The sequence below is a fragment of the Trematomus bernacchii genome, unplaced genomic scaffold (genome assembly GCF_902827165.1).
Source record: "Trematomus bernacchii unplaced genomic scaffold, fTreBer1.1, whole genome shotgun sequence".
In the NCBI taxonomy this organism is placed as follows: Eukaryota; Metazoa; Chordata; class Actinopteri; order Perciformes; family Nototheniidae; genus Trematomus; species Trematomus bernacchii.
Genome location: NW_022987698.1, coordinates 2,675,636 through 2,698,391, shown reverse-complemented (window position 1 = coordinate 2,698,391; position 22,756 = coordinate 2,675,636). Strand labels below are relative to the sequence as shown.

At 39.2% G+C, this 22,756-nt stretch overlaps 1 protein-coding gene across 8 annotated transcripts; it reads right to left on the bottom strand.

The window, feature by feature from the left end:
- Positions 1–33: 33 nt before the first annotated feature.
- On the bottom strand, positions 34–22,682 carry rab44 (RAB44, member RAS oncogene family). 8 transcript variants are annotated; one of them, XM_034138966.1, is made up of 12 exons: positions 22,610–22,682; positions 15,205–22,370; positions 10,410–12,791; positions 5,847–9,209; positions 4,991–5,061; positions 3,862–3,923; positions 3,614–3,751; positions 3,450–3,531; positions 1,781–1,895; positions 1,009–1,107; positions 818–894; positions 34–719 (listed from the first exon to the last, which is right to left on the bottom strand). In XM_034138966.1, exons 2-12 carry the CDS (start codon positions 22,351–22,353, stop codon positions 632–634), a joined length of 13,626 nt encoding a protein of 4,541 aa, XP_033994857.1. In that variant the 5' UTR covers positions 22,354–22,370; positions 22,610–22,682; the 3' UTR covers positions 34–631. The 8 variants fall into 8 exon arrangements, with proteins under 8 accessions (XP_033994857.1, XP_033994858.1, XP_033994854.1 ...); XM_034138967.1 differs by having other exon boundaries at positions 11,601–12,791; XM_034138963.1 differs by having other exon boundaries at positions 5,847–12,791; positions 15,205–17,586; positions 18,766–22,370.
- Between the last annotated feature and the right edge of the window lie 74 nt (positions 22,683–22,756).

The following is a 22,756-nucleotide window of genomic DNA, read 5'->3' as shown; positions in this document are numbered from 1 at the left end:
AATAGAACAATTAGTTACAAAATACCTACAACATTTTTTTAACAATTTAATTTCAAATGATTTTCAACTTGTATTCCCAAAATGGGGGAAAAAATACAATTGCATAATTAACAGTAGCATCACAACTCACACAGGTAGTTAAGTTAGAAATGATTTGAAATAAGAAAGCAACCTAAACCAGTTATCATATAAAAAAGCAAATTTTTTTTAAAATAAATTGTTCATGTGATAAGTATTTCCTGGATCAATTACAACTGTTCATTGGGCTGCCTCTAAAGAAATACCACAACAGCTATGCAGTGTAATACATAAATAAATATTGAACATTAATAAGCTTATCTGAAAATGCTATATTTTCAGTATATTTTATGCAACAACAGGATTTTATGTTTACTCTTCAATTAACCTCTTAAACAATAATGTACTTTAAGGCTTGGTATACATAATAAAACAGCTGAAGATAGTTGTGAAAAGGAAACACAACATGTATATAAATCAATACAGTTTGGAATACAACTGAAAAAATCATTAAATATGTTTTAGTTGTGACAAACAGAAAAACCCTCTAAAGAGCCAGTCCAGAGTTTCCACTGTGTGCAGGATCCCTCCTCTCTGCAGACGCACATCTTGTTCAGCAACATCCTGAGGATTTTTTCTGCGGGGGCTCTTTGTGTAACACCATGGCTTCCTCTCTCGTGCCATGCTTTTCACTCAACATCCTGTCAGCAACAACACAATCAGTTTCATGGAGGGAAATCGACATTAAAAGACATGTTTTTAATACAGGTGTGGTAAACGGGAAAGTGAAATGTGTTACCTGGCCACAGTTTCCAAACCCTGAACCACATTTTCCCCTGTGGCAGCGCTGCACTCCATAAATTCAAAGTTATATTCCTGTGAAAGCAAACCTGCTGTTTTAATGTGAATGTTTAATGATTAAAGCAACCACAGTATTTTGTTTTTATCTGAGCTAAAAGTGTATGAAAATGTAATGCCACAGATCCAAACCTTAGCAAGATTCTCCGCCTCCTGAATTTTAACCTGCCGCTCTGCACGATCACTCTTATTGCCCACAAGTAAAATGTTCACGTCTTCGTCAGCGCCTTCCTGCAAAACAAAGATTAGATCTATTATTGTTTGGATTTCAATTAAACTCTTAAAAGTCTCTCTACAAACTACCAATCTGACTTTTATTGCTATAAATCCGATAAATAATCTTTACTAAACCAAGTTTTAACTAGTTTGCTCTCACATAAATAACTAACTGATATGAACACCATTTTCAAATATCAATATTGGAAGACAAAGAATTGTTCATGCATATTTGGCATTTTTCTAACATGGATGTCATCAATGTGGGTATTGTTTGTTGTTCCTGTAAGTATGTGCTGCTGTTTTAAATACAGAATCCACCATGTTTGTAATTTTCTAGTTTAAGACAACATTTAAGATTTTGAATTTATATAATATATAAGCGGATAATGATTTAATTATAGACTAGGTATCACATTTAAATTATGTCTCTGGTAGTAGCAACAAATACCTGGTCAGATTTCTATTTTTTCTTTCTTTTGATATTTGTTAAGGCAACACATTCTGCCTTCAAGTGAGTGGCTTTAAAAAATACTTCACACTTTTATCAGTGTGAAGAAAAGTATCAGTGTGAAAAAAAGGAGAGCAGTATTACAACTTAACAGTATGCCTGGCCTTGAATAAAAACGTAACGTTTCCACATCTGTAAAAAAGAAACATTATGAACAAAGCGAGTATTACAACATACCTGAATACAGTTTGCCCAGTAGCTAACTGCAGAAAAAGTCTCAGAGGAAGTGATGTCATACATCAACAGAAATGCGTGGGCTTTGTGGAAAATCTGCCTCGTGATGCTGTGAAACCTTTAAAATCAGAAAGCATGTAATCAGACACAGACACCTTTTTAAATTAGGCCACTCAGAGCGAGAAACACCAATCTGTGACTGAACAGCCCTAAGGTGTTTTGGAGTGGGCCTCTGACAGTTTAATGACACTTGTCAGTTGAGTTTTCAGAGACTTTCCTCAAAACATTCTGCACATTTTTCAAGACAGTGGTTGCACAACTACTACCTCAATGAAACACACAATGCAAGTGTCAATCTCTTTACCTTATCACAGTCACCATTCCTGTTTCGCTAATTCCTCCCAACTAAACACTGCGGAAATGTGTGAAACTAGTTCAGAAACAAGTTACAACCTGGCCTGAGGGAGACTTGTCGGGTTTTGAGCAGATCATCTGGCAGAAGTTCAGACGTCATGCTGCCTGTGGTAACTTTTAGATTTACAGTTTCCGTGCCTGCTCTACAATAACAAGTGCTCATCAAAAGTCTTGGCTTACAGCCAAGGTATCTGACAACACTTTCCAACATTCGGGCCATCATAAACCACTAAATTATACTCTGCACCTTTGACAGTGATGCCTCCTTCTCAGATAATGATGTCTAGCTTTCCTAGCAAAGAGCAGATACAGTGCGTACCCGCAGCAGACATCTGGAGGAGCTCGTAAAGTATGGTTTATACTCGCTGCAGTGTCCCCTCTCCTCGTGAGGGTGACAGAAGTAACATCATCACAAATTGTGCGTATCGTGTGAGGGCTCTACAATGTTCCGTATACATAGGCATGACAGAAAAAGCCTACTGATAAAAGAAAATTACTTTCATCAAGGAAAAAAATTATGTATTCCTTTTTACTATTCTCCTGAGTCTATTAAGAATAGTCTCAGGAGAATAGTGGAAATTAATAAAAACGTTTTTTAATCGATTCATTTAAATTGCTTGAGAAACATGTCCTACACTTTTACATTTGAATAAAAATGTCCAGTAAAATCGAAATATTTACAATATATTTAAACTTTTAAGCGTTGTATATTATAAAACATGTATTGTTAAGGCGGATGTAATTGACAGTGTACCTCATCATATGGTCAGGGACATTTGAACTCCTCACAGACATCTCTCAGCTAGACCAGGGTCATCGTCATTAGACAAAATATGTTTGTCCAACAATAAACGTTATACTTCAAATGTATGCTCATGCATATTGCAAGTGAGTGTTCCCAGCCACGTCACGGTTTGTGACAAACACACTGAGTCCCTTGCTTCTTTTTGATCTCTTCTTCAAACTGCTATTTATGAAAGCTTGGAAATGCCAGCGAATAAATTGTTTTCTTTTTTTAGAGCAGCTTCTGAATGCAACCACATCTACCTTAACAGGGAAAGACTGACGGGACTCAAAGCACCTGTATATTATTAATGCTGGCTGTATTTTGTGGTAACAATTCCACACCTCAATGATTTTCTTATAGTAGATGTATTATTTATTATGAAACATGTATTCTTTGCGATTTAAAAGTGAGTGCATATTTATGATTACTTGGTACAAATGCCTCAGAAATGTACTGTTAAGAAAAACATACCTTTCTTGTCCCGCTGTATCCCACAGCTGTAGCACCACGGGCTTTCCTTCCACTACCACAGTCCACATGCAGGAATCAATTCCTACAAAATGTGTATATGTTACATTATTTTGTATATTTACACACATTCATGTTATTAAAGTAGTATGAAGATCAGATCTTACCAACTGAGGCGGGTAAATCTAAAGAAAACTTTCCACTCTGAGCTCTTTTCATGAAGGAGGTTTTTCCCACGCTGCTGTCTCCAACCATCATCACATTGTAAGCATTTGCTTTATGATCTGCTATTCTGGAATGACCCTCTGAAAACAAAAACATTATTGGTCACACATTATATTTATTTATCTCCATATTAAACTTCCCTCTCTCATTATCTTTAGCAGCTGTGTGTAAGTATTAATGCTCTGTTCACCCAGAGAAAACTTCTGTTGGCTCAGCTCGACTTCAGCATAAAGATGTTGAACCGTCTTCTCACTGTTGAACAGACAACAATAACGACTTTAAACAACACACAGAAAAAGATCAGCATACTAAAAGTTATTCACATTTTAAATGTTCAGACATCAGCATCCCCAAATGAATCATCACATTGACTAATATTAGAAGTGGATACACTAAGGATGTGGTCAAGGTTTCTTTCATTGTCATAGGAAGCTATCTTGGATTGAAGGAATTTGAGCAAAACATTAGGCAAATCACAAAAGAAACGCAAATAGCAGACATGTTAGAAGCAGTAGCAGACATGTTAAAAATACATCCCTCCAGGAAAAGCACACCTGAATAATTGACAAGCCTAGAAAACCGACTTCTCAATTTACATGCCTACAACTGAACACACAATAATAACATCCACCCTACATTATACTCCTGAGCCCTGTCCCTGTGTCTGTCCTCCATTAGCTGGCTTTCAAAAAGTAAATCTTTAACTTATGTGTTTGCTTTTCCTTTTATTCTTATTACTCCGGACTTCTTATCAGCCTGTTATGAAGCTAAATGCAACTCAACAATGTTGCCACTGTACTGATGACTCAAACCTGCTCGTATGGAGTTTGTGGCCTACTGCAGATTCTCTGTGCATGAAGATCAGTGTAGATGATTCAGAGGAAACACGACTTCAACAGTTCTATTTAAGGTTTCATTTTGAATTGATAACAGGATACTGATTATGTGTCTTTGTTCTGAATGCTAACCGCTTACAATTCAACTCTATGGTCTCACAATGTTGGAAAGGAAAAAGTTAGTGTAACAGAATTAAACTGATCTTGTTCAGTAACGTTTGGAAAACTCTTACAATATATATATATTTTAGGTTATAGGTGATTTTTCAATGCTGTGCATATATACTTATTGAGATCTAATGTGCTTGTAAATTAAATTATTCATGTGTACTTTAACACAGTTACAATTTGAACCATGTTGATATGAATGAAGCTTCATATCTGGTAGTTTTTCAGGAAGATCATAACTGCTGTTTTTAGCTCATCAGATCAACAAGCCTTTGGAGGGTCTTTTATATCTCTGTTCCTCAGCGCCAGACTTACCTCACAGTCCTTGGGGCAATTTCTTCCTTTGAGATGCTGATGTTCGATGGTTTCTTCTCACTTTTACCTGCCTGCACAGACAAAAGAATCCCAATCACAAGGTGACAGCAGGGCAGATTTGATTTTGAATGTAGATCTCATATTCAATATATGGCATTTTGATAATAAGTACATTGTTTTCTGTTTTGTTTCACAAAGACAAAAGAGAATCTTCATTTGTAATTATAATATCCGCTCATCCAAACGTTTTTGACAGGTTTTCCAGAAATAATCCTCTAGCACACAGAAAGTGAAGCATGAAGTTTTACAGGATATTTTAAGAATGTGAGGAATTTATATTATTTGTCCAACAATGTATTGATACAAATAGGAGAATTACATTTTATAGAAAGGAACAATAACAGGGCTTTTATATATATATGCATTTTTCATAAATGTGACGTACAAGTAAGATCGTTTTTATGAGGCCTCTATGTTGTTAGAAGTCAATAAAAAGCAGCTAAATGCTACAGCCCACCATTAAGATCAAGGCACATGATACAGCTTTATGTTCTCCTTTTCAGAATGTGAAACATGTCGTGTAGACCGCATGTCCTCATTTTATTTCACTGTGTCATGTTGTTCTCAAAACAAACACTTGACCAGTGTGCAAGAGGATTTATGCAAACAGGAATAACAGCACGACACGACATACAATAACTGTAATAACAAATAACAAATGTCCATTAATTCACTTCAAGATAAAGGCCCAACGTAAAAAAATACATGATAAAGCAATGTTTAGAAAGTACACTAAGGATCGGATGATAACTTGTAAACACTCAAAGCTAAAGATCAAAATGACTCTGCTGCTTACCTCTGATATTTGGACCAGGCTCAAAGATTCTTCTCTCAGCTCTTCAGGTGTCTTGATGGCACTTTCATCTGTATTACTTCTGACATCTCTCTCATGTTGTGTATCTTGTATTTTGTCTCCACTTGCGGTTTGGTTTTCATATCTTTTGAGTCCATGTGACTTCCTGCTAGATCCCATTTTTCTTCTTCTCCCACCAGAAGCTGTTTCTGACATTAAATCTTCTTTTGGGGAAGTGGAAGGTATTGCAGCAAAAGAATTGGGAGTACGTTGATGCTCTGTTTCTATGAGTTGACCAGGAGGAACAGGATTATCTTCCAATGGCTGGTGAGGTTTAATGTGAGAGTCACCAATCTGGCTGTACTCCACTGTTTCAAATAAGTTTTCTTTCCTTTGCTCAGAGCCCGTGTCTTTGTGTTTTAAGTTAAGCTGAAGCTCATCTTCTGTGATGTTGGAGAAAAGTTCAGTCTTCACATCTCCAACATTGGATGCAGTCTCTGTTGCTTCATTATCCACATCCTGTTCTTGATGCAAGTCTTCCCTTTTGTGTCTTGATCCAAAATTCCTGCGGGTTGAGCCCATCTTTTTCCTCCTGTTTGGACTTGGATTCTTCATCTCTATAATTTTATTCGCAACTTCTTCAGTGGGGTTGTCCAACTGTTGTTTACTAAACTGGGCACTGATATGTTCATGTTCTGCTCCTTCTCTTACCACATATGTCAATATTTCCAAATCTGCCACAACAGGCGCGTCGGCTGATTTCATAGTCTGGTCCTCAATTATGCTTACACTTTCCTCATCATTTTGCATACTCTGTGTGATCTCACATAAAGACACAAAGCTCTCTCCTATGATAACTGTGTTTCTATTCTCTTCAGTATTTTCAGACAGTAACGGACTGGGGATTTGTCTCTCAGTGGTTGTGAAATCATCTATCTGTGGTGGTTCCACACAAACATTTAAATTCCTCTCACTCTCCCTTTCATCAGCTACATGAACAAATATAGCAGGATTAACAACTTGCAAGTCAGAGCTTGGTATGTTTTGTCTGTTGTTGTGCACTGTGCTGGTTTCATTGGCTTCTTGTTCTTTATTCATTGGACTTTGTGATGCTTTTGCATGTTCACTCTGTGATACCTTTGCAGTCATAATCATAGGTAACTCTTCCAGTCCTTCTATCTTTTCAAGATGTCTCATGTCAGCTTCTGTTTTAAAGTCACTTTCTCTTTCATCACTCTTTTCCTCTGGTTTCCTATTGAGTTGAGCCCGGCGAGTAGAGCCCATCTTTCTCCTCTTCTGTTTCGATCTTCCCTGCACATTTTCACTGTTGTCTGAATGAGATTCTTCTTGTTCCTTTAGATGGCTGGAAATCTCACTTTCCTCAAACATATTCACAGCTGGTTCTGCTCTGAAGTTTTCCTCAAGACCTGTGTGAAATGGAGCCAAGGTTTTGTTCTTTGTGATCTTTTCTGAAATATTAATTTCTTGGGCTTTGTGTTCCGACTTTAAAGGATCCTCTGATTGTTCTCCATCTGCATCCTGGTTAGAAACTTGCATGTACATTGAACTCTCCGGTCCTGATTTAAAGTATTTTACTGTGACATCGCGCACAGTTGGTGATGTATCATTTGTCTGTTGCACATTAATGTCTTTGTCACAAGATAAAGCTTCAGAGCTTTGGAATTGAAAAGTCTCTTCTTGCTCAAGAACATCAAAAGCAATTGGCCGTGAGGAGACATTGTCACCATGGTATGAGATAGTTTGTATGTCTGAATCAGCTTTCCAAACTGAGACTTCTGGTGGTTGCGTCAAGTCTGTTTTAACTGTGTCACATCCTCCAAGCTGGCATACATTTTCAGTCTCTTTCTTTTGTTTATTTTGTTCCTCATCAACATCCTTATTGGAGTTGACAAATACATCATTGCTAGGGCTTAAATCAATGTCTGTTTTCATAAATGCACTGTTGTCCTTCTCATTCTGTGACAAAATGATGCCTTCCTGCAAGAAAATGTCTGTGTTTTCTTCGTCACTTACGTTTGAACTTAAATCTAGGTCGGACTTCTTTTTTAATTCTTCCTGCTTTATTGTCTCTGTTACTAATGACATTCTTGTAGTGTCCTTGATGTGCAGTGGTCCTTTGTTTCTTCTGCTTGATCCAAATTTCCTTCTGTTCCCTGTGGGGTTTGTGGTGCATTCAGGTTCTGAGTTCTCTCTGAGGTCTTGTTCTTCTGTGGTTATCTCTGATGTGATAGAGGACTCATTATTTGCTGTTGTTACCTGAGACTCACTTATCAAATAGTTGGTCTGTACATTTTCACCGTGCCTGAACATTTCTGTGACATTGTCATTTTCCATGCTTTCTTTTTCTGTTACAGTACAAACATTTGGGAATTCTTCCTCTGGCATCTCCCCAACATTTGATTGGACATTTGTCTTTTGATCTTCTGTTAAACGTGCATGTACATTTGAACCAGTAAGCTCAGAGATGCCAACAAGTGAATTGTCTTTAACAAGCTCACCAACATCAGTTGGAGCAGTGTCAAATATTTCCATTCCCTTCAACATGGTTTCCTTTGTTTGTTCCTGCACTACTGGCTCTATCTGTAATGACAATTCTGTTTCAAGAGATTTATTTCCCCTGGTGTTTGCAGAATCTTCCCCTGTAGGTTCATGGTACAATTCAGCAACAGAGTCCTTGACATGCTGTCTTCCTTTATTTCTACGGCTAGACCCCAGTTTTCTTCTGTTCCCAATGGGGTTAAAGTCAATGTTTTGTTGTGGTTGGGAGTCAGAAGTCACAGTTATTCCTGATTGCACAGCTTGTGAACAGGATTCACCCTCCTCCATTTCAGAGAAAAGTCCTTCCTCACGACCCTTTGGTTCAGCACTGGATTTCATATCATACTGTACTTGGCCTTCAATCTCCTTCACCTGACCTAGAGCAGAGTCTACTCCTTCAATGTCGCTGATCGGTGGTTCCTTGGTATCATAGACATGATGATCCTCATTTGTCTGCTCTAAATCCTCAAAAATGCTTTCTTCATTAAGATACTCATCCTGCTTGTTGCGAAGAAGTGACATTTTCTGACTGGTATGAGAATCATCAGGTATTTTCACAACAATCTCACATTGGTTTGTCTCTCTGCTTTCAGTTTGGTCCATTGTGTTACCAGAAATTATTTCAGATTTATCTGAGACAACATGAATCGCATGGTCAGATGAGAAATCTATTTGAGGTATTTCTTGAATTTCTGTTGGCTTAACCTCCTGTTCATGGAGTTTGTTATCACCATCATCTGACTGATGAGCACCTTTGACTTCAGATACATTGAACAACTCATGTGTTTCCTCAATTGTTGTAGACTCCTCTTTTGATGAGGCAAATGCTTCTTGTTCAGGTTCTGAGTTCTCTCTGAGGTCTTGTTCTTCTGTGGTTATCTCTGATGTGATAGAGGACTCATTAGTTTCTGTTGTTACCTGAGACTCACTCATCAAATAGTTGGTCTGTACATTTTCACCGTGCCTGAACATTTCTGTGACATTGTCATTTTCCATGCTTTCTTTTTCTGTTACGGTACAAACATTTGGGAATTCTTCTTCTGGCATCTCCCCAACATTTGATTGGACATTTGTCTTTTGATCTTCTGTTAAACGTGCATGTACATTTGAACCAGTAAGCTCAGAGATGCCAACAAGTGAATTGTCTTTAACAAGCTCACCAACATCAGTTGGAGCAGTGTCAAATATTTCCATTCCCTTCAACATGGTTTCCTTTGTTTGTTCCTGCACTACTGGCTCTATCTGTAATGACAATTCTGTTTCAAGAGATTTATTTCCCCTGGTGTATCCAGAATCTTCCCCTGTAGGTTCATGGTACAATTCAGCAACAGAGTCCTTGACATGCTGTCTTCCTTTATTTCTACGGCTAGACCCCAGTTTTCTTCTGTTCCCAATGGGGTTAAAGTCAATGTTTTGTTGTGGTTGGGAGTCAGAAGTCACAGTTATTCCTGATTGCACAGCTTGTGAACAGGATTCACCCTCCTCCATTTCAGAGAAAAGTCCTTCCCCGTGACCCTTTGGTTCAGCACTGGGTTTCATATCATACTGTACTTGGCCTTCAATCTCCTTCACCTGACCTAGAGCAGAGTCTACTCCTTCAATGTCGCTGATCGGTGGTTCCTTGGTATCAGAGACATGATGATCCTCATTTGTCTGCTCTAAATCCTCAAAAATGCTTTCTTCATTAAGATACTCATCCTGCTTGTTGCGAAGAAGTGACATTTTCTGACTGGTATGAGAATCATCAGGTATTTTCACAACAATCTCACATTGGTTTGTCTCTCTGATTTCAGTTTGGTCCATTGTGTTACCAGAAATTATTTCAGATTTATCTGAGACAACATGAATCGCATGGTCAGATGAGAAATCTATTTGAGGTATTTCTTGAATTTCTGTTGGCTTAACCTCCTGTTCATGGAGTTTGTTATCACCATCATCTGACTGATGAGCACCTTTGACTTCAGATACATTGAACAACTCATGTGTTTCCTCAATTGTTGTAGACTCCTCTTTTGATGAGGCAAATGCTTCTTGTTCAACACTGCATTCAGGTTCTGTGTTCTCTCTGAGGTCTTGTTCTTCTGTGGTTATCTCTGATGTGATAGAGGACTCATTAGTTTCTGTTGTTACCTGAGACTCACTCATCAAATAGTTGGTCTGTACATTTTCACCGTGCCTGAACAATTCTGTGACATTGTCATTTTCCATGCTTTCTTTTTCTGTTACGGTACAAACATTTGGGAATTCTTCCTCTGGCATCTCCCCAACATTTGATTGGACATTTGTCTTTTGGTCTTCTGTTAAACGTGCATGTACATTTGAACCAGTAAGCTCAGAGATGCCAACAAGTGAATTGTCTTTAACAAGCTCACCAACATCAGTTGGAGCAGTGTCAAATATTTCCATTCCCTTCAACATGGTTTCCTTTGTTTGTTCCTGCACTACTGGCTCTATTGGTAATGACAATTCTGTTTCAAGAGATTTATTTTCCCTGGTGTTTCCAGAATCTTCCCCTGTAGGTTCATGGTACAATTCAGCAACAGAGTCCTTGACATGCTGTCTTCCTTTATTTCTACGGCTGGACCCCAGTTTTCTTCTGTTCCCAATGGGGTTAAAGTCAATGTTTTGTTGTGGTTGGGAGTCAGAAGTCACAGTTATTCCTGATTGCACAGCTTGTGAACAGGATTCACCCTCCTCCATTTCAGAGAAAAGTCCTTCCTCGTGACCCTTTGGTTCAGCACTGGGTTTCATATCATACTGTACTTGGCCTTCAATCTCCTTCACCTGACCTAGAGCAGAGTCTACTCCTTCAATGTCGCTGATCGGTGGTTCCTTGGTATCAGAGACATGATGATCCTCATTTTTCTGCTCTAAATCCTCAAAAATGCTTTCTTCATTAAGATACTCATCCTGCTTGTTGCGAAGAAGTGACATTTTCTGACTGGTATGAGAATCATCAGGTATTTTCACAACAATCTCACATTGGTTTGTCTCTCTGATTTCAGTTTGGTCCATTGTGTTACCAGAAATTATTTGAGAATTTTCTGTGGCAGCATGAATCGCATGGTCAGATGAGAAATCTATTTTAGGTATTTCTTGAATTTCTGTTGCATTAACCTCCTGTTCATGGAGTTTATTATCACCATCGACTTCAGATACATTGAACAACTCATGTGTTTCCTCAATTGTTGTAGACTCCTCTTTTGATGAGGCAAATGCTTCTTGTTCAACACTGCATTCAGGTTCTGAGTTCTCTCTGAGGTCTTGTTCTTCTGTGGTTATCTCTGATGTGATAGAGGACTCATTATTTTCTGTTGTTATCTGAGACTCACTCATCAAATAGTTGGTCTGTACATTTTCACCGTGCCTGAACAATTCTGTGACATTGTCATTTTCCATGCTTTCTTTTTCTGTTACGGTACAAACATTTGGGAATTCTTCCTCTGGCATCTCCCCAACATTTGATTGGACATTTGTCTTTTGATCTTCTGTTAAACGTGCATGTACATTTGAACCAGTAAGCTCAGAGATGCCAACAAGTGAATTTTCTTTAACAAGCTCACCAACATCAGTTGGAGCAGTGTCAAATATTTCCATTCCCTTCAACATGGTTTCCTTTGTTTGTTCCTGCACTACTGGCTCTATCTGTAATGACAATTCTGTTTCAAGAGATTTATTTTCCCTGGTGTTTCCAGAATCTTCCCCTGTAGGTTCATGGTACAATTCAGCAACAGAGTCCTTGACATGCTGTCTTCCTTTATTTCTACGGCTGGACCCCAGTTTTCTTCTGTTCCCAATGGGGTTAAAGTCAATGTTTTGTTGTGGTTGGGAGTCAGAAGTCACAGTTATTCCTGATTGCACAGCTTGTGAACAGGATTCACCCTCCTCCATTTCAGAGAAAAGTCCTTCCTCATGACCCTTTGGTTCAGCACTGGGTTTCATATCATACTGTACTTGGCCTTCAATCTCCTTCACCTGACCTAGAGCAGAGTCTACTCCTTCAATGTCGCTGATCGGTGGTTCCTTGGTATCAGAGACATGATGATCCTCATTTGTCTGCTCTAAATCCTCAAAAATGCTTTCTTCATTAAGATACTCATCCTGCTTGTTGTCAAGAACTGACATTTTCTGACTGGTAGGAGAATCATCAGGTATTTTCACAACCATCTCACATTGGTTTGTCTCTCTGATTTCAGTTTGGTCCATTGTGTTACCAGAAATTATTTGAGAATTTTCTGTGGCAGCATGAATCGCATGGTCAGATGAGAAATCTATTTGAGGTATTTCTTGAATTTCTGTTGCATTAACCTCCTGTTCATGGAGTTTATTATCACCATCGACTTCAGATACATTGAACAACTCATGTGTTTCCTCAATTGTTGTAGACTCCTCTTTTGATGAGGCAAATGCTTCTTGTTCAGGTTCTGAGTTCTCTCTGAGGTCTTGTTCTTCTGTGGTTATCTCTGATGTGATAGAGGACTCATTATTTTCTGTTGTTACCTGAGACTCACTCACCAAATAGTTGGTCTGTACATTTTCACCGTGCCTGAACAATTCTGTGACATTGTCATTTTCCATGCTTTCTTTTTCTGTTACAGTACAAACATTTGGGAATTCTTCCTCTGGCATCTCCCCAACATTTGATTGGACATTTGTCTTTTGATCTTCTGTTAAACGTGCATGTACATTTGAACCAGTAAGCTCAGAGATGCCAACAAGTGAATTTTCTTTAACAAGCTCACCAACATCAGTTGGAGCAGTGTCAAATATTTCCATTCCCTTCAACATGGTTTCCTTTGTTTGTTCCTGCACTACTGACTCTATTGGTAATGACAATTCTGTTTCAAGAGATTTATTTCCCCTGGCGTTTCCAGAATCTTCCCCTGTAGGTTCATGGTACAATTCAGCAACAGAGTCCTTGACATGCTGTCTTCCTTTATTTCTACGGCTAGACCCCAGTTTTCTTCTGTTCCCAATGGGGTTAAAGTCAATGTTTTGTTGTGGTTGGGAGTCAGAAGTCACAGTTATTCCTGATTGCACAGCTTGTGAACAGGATTCACCCTCCTCCATTTCAGAGAAAAGTCCTTCCTCACGACCCTTTGGTTCAGCACTGGGTTTCATATCATACTGTACTTGGCCTTCAATCTCCTTCACCTGACCTAGAGCAGAGTCTACTCCTTCAATGTCGCTGATCGGTGGTTCCTTGGTATCAGAGACATGATGATCCTCATTTGTCTGCTCTAAATCCTCAAAAATGCTTTCTTCATTAAGATACTCATCCTGCTTGTTGCGAAGAAGTGACATTTTCTGACTGGTATGAGAATCATCAGGTATTTTCACAACAATCTCACATTGGTTTGTCTCTCTGATTTCAGTTTGGTCCATTGTGTTACCAGAAATTATTTCAGATTTATCTGAGACAACATGAATCGCATGGTCAGATGAGAAATCTATTTTAGGTATTTCTTGAATTTCTGTTGGCTTAACCTCCTGTTCATGGAGTTTGTTATCACCATCATCTGACTGATGAGCACCTTTGACTTCAGATACATTGAACAACTCATGTGTTTCCTCAATTGTTGTAGACTCCTCTTTTGATGAGGCAAATGCTTCTTGTTCAACACTGCATTCAGGTTCTGAGTTCTCTCTGAGGTCTTGTTCTTCTGTGGTTATCTCTGATGTGATAGAGGACTCATTATTTGCTGTTGTTACCTGAGACTCACTCACCAAATAGTTGGTCTGTACATTTTCAGCGTGCCTGAACATTTCTGTGACATTGTCATTTTCCATGCTTTCTTTTTCTGTTACAGTACAAACATTTGGGAATTCTTCCTCTGGCATCTCCCCAACATTTGATTGGACAGTTGTCTTTTGAACTTCTGTTAAACGTGCATGTACATTTGAACCAGTAAGCTCAGAGATGCCAACAAGTGAATTGTCTTTAACAAGCTCACCAACATCAGTTGGAGCAGTGTCAAATATTTCCATTCCCTTCAACATGGTTTCCTTTGTTTGTTCCTGCACTACTGGCTCTATCTGTAATGACAATTCTGTTTCAAGAGATTTATTTTCCCTGGTGTTTCCAGAATCTTCCCCTGTAGGTTCATGGTACAATTCAGCAACAGAGTCCTTGACATGCTGTCTTCCTTTATTTCTACGGCTAGACCCCAGTTTTCTTCTGTTCCCAATGGGGTTAAAGTCAATGTTTTGTTTGTGGTTGGGAGTCAGAAGTCACAGTTATTCCTGATTGCACAGCTTGTGAACAGGATTCACCCTCCTCCATTTCAGAGAAAAGTCCTTCCTCACGACCCTTTGGTTCAGCACTGGGTTTCATATCATACTGTACTTGGCCTTCAATCTCCTTCACCTGACCTAGAGCAGAGTCTACTCCTTCAATGTCGCTGATCGGTGGTTCCTTGGTATCATAGACATGATGATCCTCATTTGTCTGCTCTAAATCCTCAAAAATGCTTTCTTCAATAAGATACTCATCCTGCTTGTTGCGAAGAAGTGACATTTTCTGACTGGTAGGAGAATCATCAGGTATTTTCACAACCATCTCACATTGGTTTGTCTCTCTGATTTCAGTTTGGTCCATTGTGTTACCAGAAATGATTTCAGATTTATCTGAGACAACATGAATCGCATGGTCAGATGAGAAATCTATTTGAGGTATTTCTTGAATTTCTGTTGGCTTAACCTCCTGTTCATGGAGTTTGTTATCACCATCATCTGACTGATGAGCACCTTTGACTTCAGATACATTGAACAACTCATGTGTTTCCTCAATTGTTGTAGACTCCTCTTTTGATGAGGCAAATGCTTCTTGTTCAACACTGCATTCAGGTTCTGAGTTCTCTCTGAGGTCTTGTTCTTCTGTGGTTATCTCTGATGTGATAGAGGACTCATTATTTTCTGTTGTTACCTGAGACTCACTCATCAAATAGTTGGTCTGTACATTTTCAGCGTGCCTGAACAATTCTGTGACATTGTCATTTTCCATGCTTTCTTTTTCTGTTACAGTACAAACATTTGGGAATTCTTCCTCTGGCATCTCCCCAACATTTGATTGGACATTTGTCTTTTGATCTTCTGTTAAACGTGCATGTACATTTGAACCAGTAAGCTCAGAGATGCCAACAAGTGAATTGTCTTTAACAAGCTCACCAACATCAGTTGGAGCAGTGTCAAATATTTCCATTCCCTTCAACATGGTTTCCTTTGTTTGTTCCTGCACTACTGGCTCTATCTGTAATGACAATTCTGTTTCAAGAGATTTATTTTCCCTGGCGTTTCCAGAATCTTCCCCTGTAGGTTCATGGTACAATTCAGCAACAGAGTCCTTGACATGCTGTCTTCCTTTATTTCTACGGCTAGACCCCAGTTTTCTTCTGTTCCCAATGGGGTTAAAGTCAATGTTTTGTTGTGGTTGGGAGTCAGAAGTCACAGTTATTCCTGATTGCACAGCTTGTGAACAGGATTCACCCTCCTCCATTTCAGAGAAAAGTCCTTCCTCATGACCCTTTGGTTCAGCACTGGGTTTCATATCATACTGTACTTGGCCTTCAATCTCCTTCACCTGACCTAGAGCAGAGTCTACTCCTTCAATGTCGCTGATCGGTGGTTCCTTGGTATCATAGACATGATGATCCTCATTTGTCTGCTCTAAATCCTCAAAAATGCTTTCTTCATTAAGATACTCATCCTGCTTGTTGTCAAGAACTGACATTTTCTGACTGGTAGGAGAATCATCAGGTATTTTCACAACCATCTCACATTGGTTTCTCTCTCTGATTTCAGTTTGGTCCATTGTGTTACCAGAAATTATTTGAGAATTTTCTGTGGCAGCATGAATCGCATGGTCAGATGAGAAATCTATTTGAGGTATTTCTTGAATTTCTGTTGCATTAACCTCCTGTTCATGGAGTTTGTTATCACCATCGACTTCAGATACATTGAACAACTCATGTGTTTCCTCAATTGTTGTAGACTCCTCTTTTGATGAGGCAAATGCTTCTTGTTCAACACTGCATTCAGGTTCTGTGTTCTCTCTGAGGTCTTGTTCTTCTGTGGTTATCTCTGATGTGATAGAGGACTCATTATTTGCTGTTGTTACCTGAGACTCACTCATCAAATAGTTGGTCTGTACATTTTCACCGTGCCTGAACATTTCTGTGACATTGTCATTTTCCATGCTTTCTTTTTCTGTTACAGTACAAACATTTGGGAATTCTTCCTCTGGCATCTCCCCAACATTTGATTGGACATTTGTCTTTTGATCTTCTGTTAAACGTGCATGTACATTTGAACCAGTAAGCTCAGAGATGCCAACAAGTGAATTTTCTTTAACAAGCTCACCAACATCAGTTGGAGCAGTGTCAAATATTTCCATTCCCTTCAACATGGTTTCCTTTGTTTGTTCCTGCACTACTGGCTCTATCTGTAATGACAATTCTGTTTCAAGAGATTTATTTCCCCTGGTGTTTCCAGAATCTTCCCCTGTAGGTTCATGGTACAATTCAGCAACAGAGTCCTTGACATGCTGTCTTCCTTTATTTCTACGGCTAGACCCCAGTTTTCTTCTGTTCCCAATGGGATTAAAGTCAATGTTTTGTTGTGGTTGGGAGTCAGAAGTCACAGTTATTCCTGATTGCACAGCTTGTGAACAGGATTCACCCTCCTCCATTTCAGAGAAAAGTCCTTCCTCACGACCCTTTGGTTCAGCACTGGGTTTCATATCATACTGTACTTGGCCTTCAATCTCCTTCACCTGACCTAGAGCAGAGTCTACTCCTTCAATGTCGCTGATCGGTGGTTCCTTGGTATCAGAGACATGATGATCCTCATTTGTCTGCTCTAAATCCTCAAAAATGCTTTCTTCATTAAGATACTCATCCTGCTTGTTGTCAAGAACTGACATTTTCTGACTGGTAGGAGAATCATCAGGTATTTTCACAACCATCTCACATTGGTTTGTCTCTCTGATTTCAGTTTGGTCCATTGTGTTACCAGAAATTATTTGAGAATTTTCTGTGGCAGCGTGAATCGCATGGTCAGATGAGAAATCTATTTGAGGTATTTCTTGAATTTCTGTTGCATTAACCTCCTGTTCATGGAGTTTATTATCACCATCGACTTCAGATACATTGAACAACTCATGTGTTTCCTCAATTGTTGTAGACTCCTCTTTTGATGAGGCAAATGCTTCTTGTTCAGGTTCTGAGTTCTCTCTGAGGTCTTGTTCTTCTGTGGTTATCTCTGATGTGATAGAGGACTCATTATTTGCTGTTCTTACCTGAGACTCACTCACCAAATAGTTGGTCTGTACATTTTCAGCGTGCCTGAACAATTCTGTGACATTGTCATTTTCCATGCTTTCTTTTTCTGTTACGGTACAAACATTTGGGAATTCTTCCTCTGGCATCTCCCCAACATTTGATTGGACAGTTGTCTTTTGAACTTCTGTTAAACGTGCATGTACATTTGAACCAGTAAGCTCAGAGATGCCAACAAGTGAATTGTCTTTAACAAGCTCACCAACATCAGTTGGAGCAGTGTCAAATATTTCCATTCCCTTCAACATGGTTTCCTTTGTTTGTTCCTGCACTACTGGCTCTATCTGTAATGACAATTCTGTTTCAAGAGATTTATTTTCCCTGGTGTTTCCAGAATCTTCCCCTGTAGGTTCATGGTACAATTCAGCAACAGAGTCCTTGACATGCTGTCTTCCTTTATTTCTACGGCTAGACCCCAGTTTTCTTCTGTTCCCAATGGGGTTAAAGTCAATGTTTTGTTGTGGATGGGAGTCAGAAGTCACAGTTATTCCTGATTGCACAGCTTGTGAACAGGATTCACCCTCCTCCATTTCAGAGAAAAGTCCTTCCTCACGACCCTTTGGTTCAGCACTGGGTTTCATATCATACTGTACTTGGCCTTCAATCTCCTTCACCTGACCTAGAGCAGAGTCTACTCCTTCAATGTCGCTGATCGGTGGTTCCTTGGTATCAGAGACATGATGATCCTCATTTGTCTGCTCTAAATCCTCAAAAATGCTTTCTTCATTAAGATACTCATCCTGCTTGTTGTCAAGAACTGACATTTTCTGACTGGTATGAGAATCATCAGGTATTTTCACAACCATCTCACATTGGTTTGTCTCTCTGATTTCAGTTTGGTCCATTGTGTTACCAGAAATTATTTGAGAATTTTCTGTGGCAGCATGAATCGCATGGTCAGATGAGAAATCTATTTGAGGTATTTCTTGAATTTCTGTTGCATTAACCTCCTGTTCATGGAGTTTATTATCACCATCGACTTCAGATACATTGAACAACTCATGTGTTTCCTCAATTGTTGTAGACTCCTCTTTTGATGAGGCAAATGCTTCTTGTTCAACACTGCATTCAGGTTCTGAGTTCTCTCTGAGGTCTTGTTCTTCTGTGGTTATCTCTGATGTGATAGAGGACTCATTAGTTTCTGTTGTTACCTGAGACTCACTCATCAAATAGTTGGTCTGTACATTTTCACCGTGCCTGAACATTTCTGTGACATTGTCATTTTCCATGCTTTCTTTTTCTGTTACGGTACAAACATTTGGGAATTCTTCCTCTGGCATCTCCCCAACATTTGATTGGACATTTGTCTTTTGATCTTCTGTTAAACGTGCATGTACATTTGAACCAGTAAGCTCAGAGATGCCAACAAGTGAATTGTCTTTAACAAGCTCACCAACATCAGTTGGAGCAGTGTCAAATATTTCCATTCCCTTCAACATGGTTTCCTTTGTTTGTTCCTGCACTACTGGCTCTATCTGTAATGACAATTCTGTTTCAAGAGATTTATTTTCCCTGGTGTTTCCAGAATCTTCCCCTGTAGGTTCATGGTACAATTCAGCAACAGAGTCCTTGACATGCTGTCTTCCTTTATTTCTACGGCTGGACCCCAGTTTTCTTCTGTTCCCAATGGGGTTAAAGTCAATGTTTTGTTGTGGTTGGGAGTCAGAAGTCACAGTTATTCCTGATTGCACAGCTTGTGAACAGGATTCACCCTCCTCCATTACAGAGAAAAGTCCTTCCTCATGACCCTTTGGTTCAGCACTGGGTTTCATATCATACTGTACTTGGCCTTCAATCTCCTTCACCTGACCTAGAGCAGAGTCTACTCCTTCAATGTCGCTGATCGGTGGTTCCTTGGTATCAGAGACATGATGATCCTCATTTTTCTGCTCTAAATCCTCAAAAATGCTTTCTTCATTAAGATACTCATCCTGCTTGTTGCGAAGAAGTGACATTTTCTGACTGGTATGAGAATCATCAGGTATTTTCACAACAATCTCACATTGGTTTGTCTCTCTGCTTTCAGTTTGGTCCATTGTGTTACCAGAAATTATTTCAGATTTATCTGAGACAACATGAATCGCATGGTCAGATGAGAAATCTATTTGAGATATTTCTTGAATTTCTGTTGGCTTAACCTCCTGTTCATGGAGTTTGTTATCACCATCATCTGACTGATGAGCACCTTTGACTTCAGATACATTGAACAACTCATGTGTTTCCTCAATTGTTGTAGACTCCTCTTTTGATGAGGCAAATGCTTCTTGTTCAACACTGCATTCAGGTTCTGTGTTCTCTCTGAGGTCTTGTTCTTCTGTGGTTATCTCTGATGTGATAGAGGACTCATTAGTTTCTGTTGTTACCTGAGACTCACTCATCAAATAGTTGGTCTGTACATTTTCACCGTGCCTGAACATTTCTGTGACATTGTCATTTTCCATGCTTTCTTTTTCTGTTACGGTACAAACATTTGGGAATTCTTCCTCTGGCATCTCCCCAACATTTGATTGGACATTTGTCTTTTGATCTTCTGTTAAACGTGCATGTACATTTGAACCAGTAAGCTCAGAGATGCCAACAAGTGAATTGTCTTTAACAAGCTCACCAACATCAGTTGGAGCAGTGTCAAATATTTCCATTCCCTTCAACATGGTTTCCTTTGTTTGTTCCTGCACTACTGGCTCTATCTGTAATGACAATTCTGTTTCAAGAGATTTATTTTCCCTGGCGTTTCCAGAATCTTCCCCTGTAGGTTCATGGTACAATTCATTAACAGAGTCCTTGACATGCTGTCTTCCTTTATTTCTACGGCTAGACCCCAGTTTTCTTCTGTTCCCAATGGGGTTAAAGTCAATGTTTTGTTGTGGTTGGGAGTCAGAAGTCACAGTTATTCCTGATTGCACAGCTTGTGAACAGGATTCACCCTCCTCCATTACAGAGAAAAGTCCTTCCTCGTGACCCTTTGGTTCAGCACTGGGTTTCATATCATACTGTACTTGGCCTTCAATCTCCTTCACCTGACCTAGAGCAGAGTCTACTCCTTCAATGTCGCTGATCGGTGGTTCCTTGGTATCAGAGACATGATGATCCTCATTTGTCTGCTCTAAATCCTCAAAAATGCTTTCTTCATTAAGATACTCATCCTGCTTGTTGTCAGGAATTGAAATGTCCTGATAGGTAGGAGAATCACAAGTTATTTTCACAACATTCTCACATTGGTTTGTGTCTCTGATTTCATTTGGGTCCATTGGGTTACAAGAAATTATTTCAGACTTTTCTGTGGCAGCATGAATCACACTGACAGATGTATTATCTTGTTGTGGCATATCTTCAATTTCAGTTGGCCTTCGTTCCTGTTCATGCAGTTTGTTTACACCATCCTCTGATTGATGAGAACCTTTGACTTCGGGATTTGACATTTCCTGATTGATTGGAGAATATCCACTTCTTTTTACATTCAATTCTGATTGGTATGTGTCTCTGACTTCAGTTTGGTGGATCAGATTTTCAGAGTGAGGTGAGTGGTCAATTTTATGCATTTTGGCTGGCTTAAAGTCCTGTTCATGCTGTTTGCTTGAGGCATCCTCTATTATATAAGCACATTTGCGTTCTGACAAACTGAAAGGCTCATTTTGTTCCTCATCTGTAAGCATTTCCTCTTTTGGTGATGACATTGTAGCCGGCTCATCATTGGACTCATTTTCAGTATTTTCTCTTCGAATGGTTTCCTCTGTGGTTATCTCGGGTGTGGTGGCAAATGGCAAAACGACTGACTCACTTACCAAATAATTGCCCTGTAAGTTTCCATCCTTCCTTAACAACTCTGTCTCATCTATTTCTTTGCATTCTTTTTCTCTTTCAGTACACACATCAGGAAGCTTTTGTTCTGACATTTCCCTAACATTTGCGTGATCTACACTTGGACGTGAAGCAAGACTTAACCTTGTTAACTCAGAGTTGCTTACACAGTGTGCACTTTCCTTGTCTTCCTCGCAGTAAAGAGTTTCAGATGTGTTGACTCTTTCCTCCATGGTTTGCACAAATGTAAAGGAGTCTGATACAATTTTAGAGTTTGTCACATTTTCATAAAGGTGTGCTTGCAGATTTTCGCTTTTGGGAATAACACTGTCCAGGTCAGCCTCTGGATAGTTTGTTATAGTAGCATTCTGAAGTTCAGGAAAATAATCATGTTCGGAAGCTGAATACAGACAACTCTCATGTGTTGCAGACATATTCTCACTCTCTTGAATCAATACTTCCTGTGTCACATGTTGCATTGTAAGTGACATTTGTTTTGTTGCAATGGTTTCCTTAACTTCCTCTTTAGTTTCATGGCAAGATTCAGTTGCATATTCCCTTACATGGTGTCCTTTATTTTTGCGACTAGACCCCAGTTTCCTTCTGTTACCTGAAAATGCAGGTGGATTCGTTTCATATAGTGAATTATCAGGTTCAGCTAATACTTTCAATGATTCAGTATTATCTACGGTCAAGTGGCGTTGATCTTCAGAGGTACTGTCCGTTATTTGGAACTCATCAGCCTTAGTTTTTTCATTTTGGTTTGTTCCTCGGCGGCGTGAGCCAAGCCTTTTCTTCTTTGCGCTTTGAGCAGACATACCTTCCCTTCTTCTCTCTTAAATCATGAAACATTTAGACATGCAAATTGTCAGTATATCAATATATCTACCCTTAAAGATCAACAAGTTCATCAAAACATCAAGATGCATATTGATTTAGGATCTTAACTTTAACTACCATAATTCTAACTGTTCAGCCAATTAGTTTATTTTAAACTGCAGAAATACATTTTATTTGTTTATTTTGATCAATAACCTCAATCTACTTAATTGTCATGACGCCACATGTACTCACCACCCAAATCTGGCACCGGTCGTCTCTCAACACGAGCTGCTTTCTAAAGTGACTACACTACACAGTTGATATATTTCACTCGTGGGGGGTGGGGTGGGTTGTCCTTTGTGGCCGCCATGACAGAGAACTTCCTGTGTGGGTTGCACT

Bases quoted from the DNA above. Each gene is read 5' to 3' on its own strand.
- rab44 (XM_034138962.1), bottom strand. From the start codon at position 22,353: ATGTCTGCTCAAAGCGCAAAGAAGAAAAGGCTTGGCTCACGCCGCCGA. The intron at 3,924-4,990 runs GTAAGTCTGGCG...TCTGTTCAACAG, and splicing joins ATTGCCCCAAGGACTGTGAG to TGAGAAGACGGTTCAACATC. The intron at 3,752-3,861 runs GTGAACAGAGCA...TTTTGTTTTCAG, and splicing joins CCAACAGAAGTTTTCTCTGG to AGGGTCATTCCAGAATAGCA.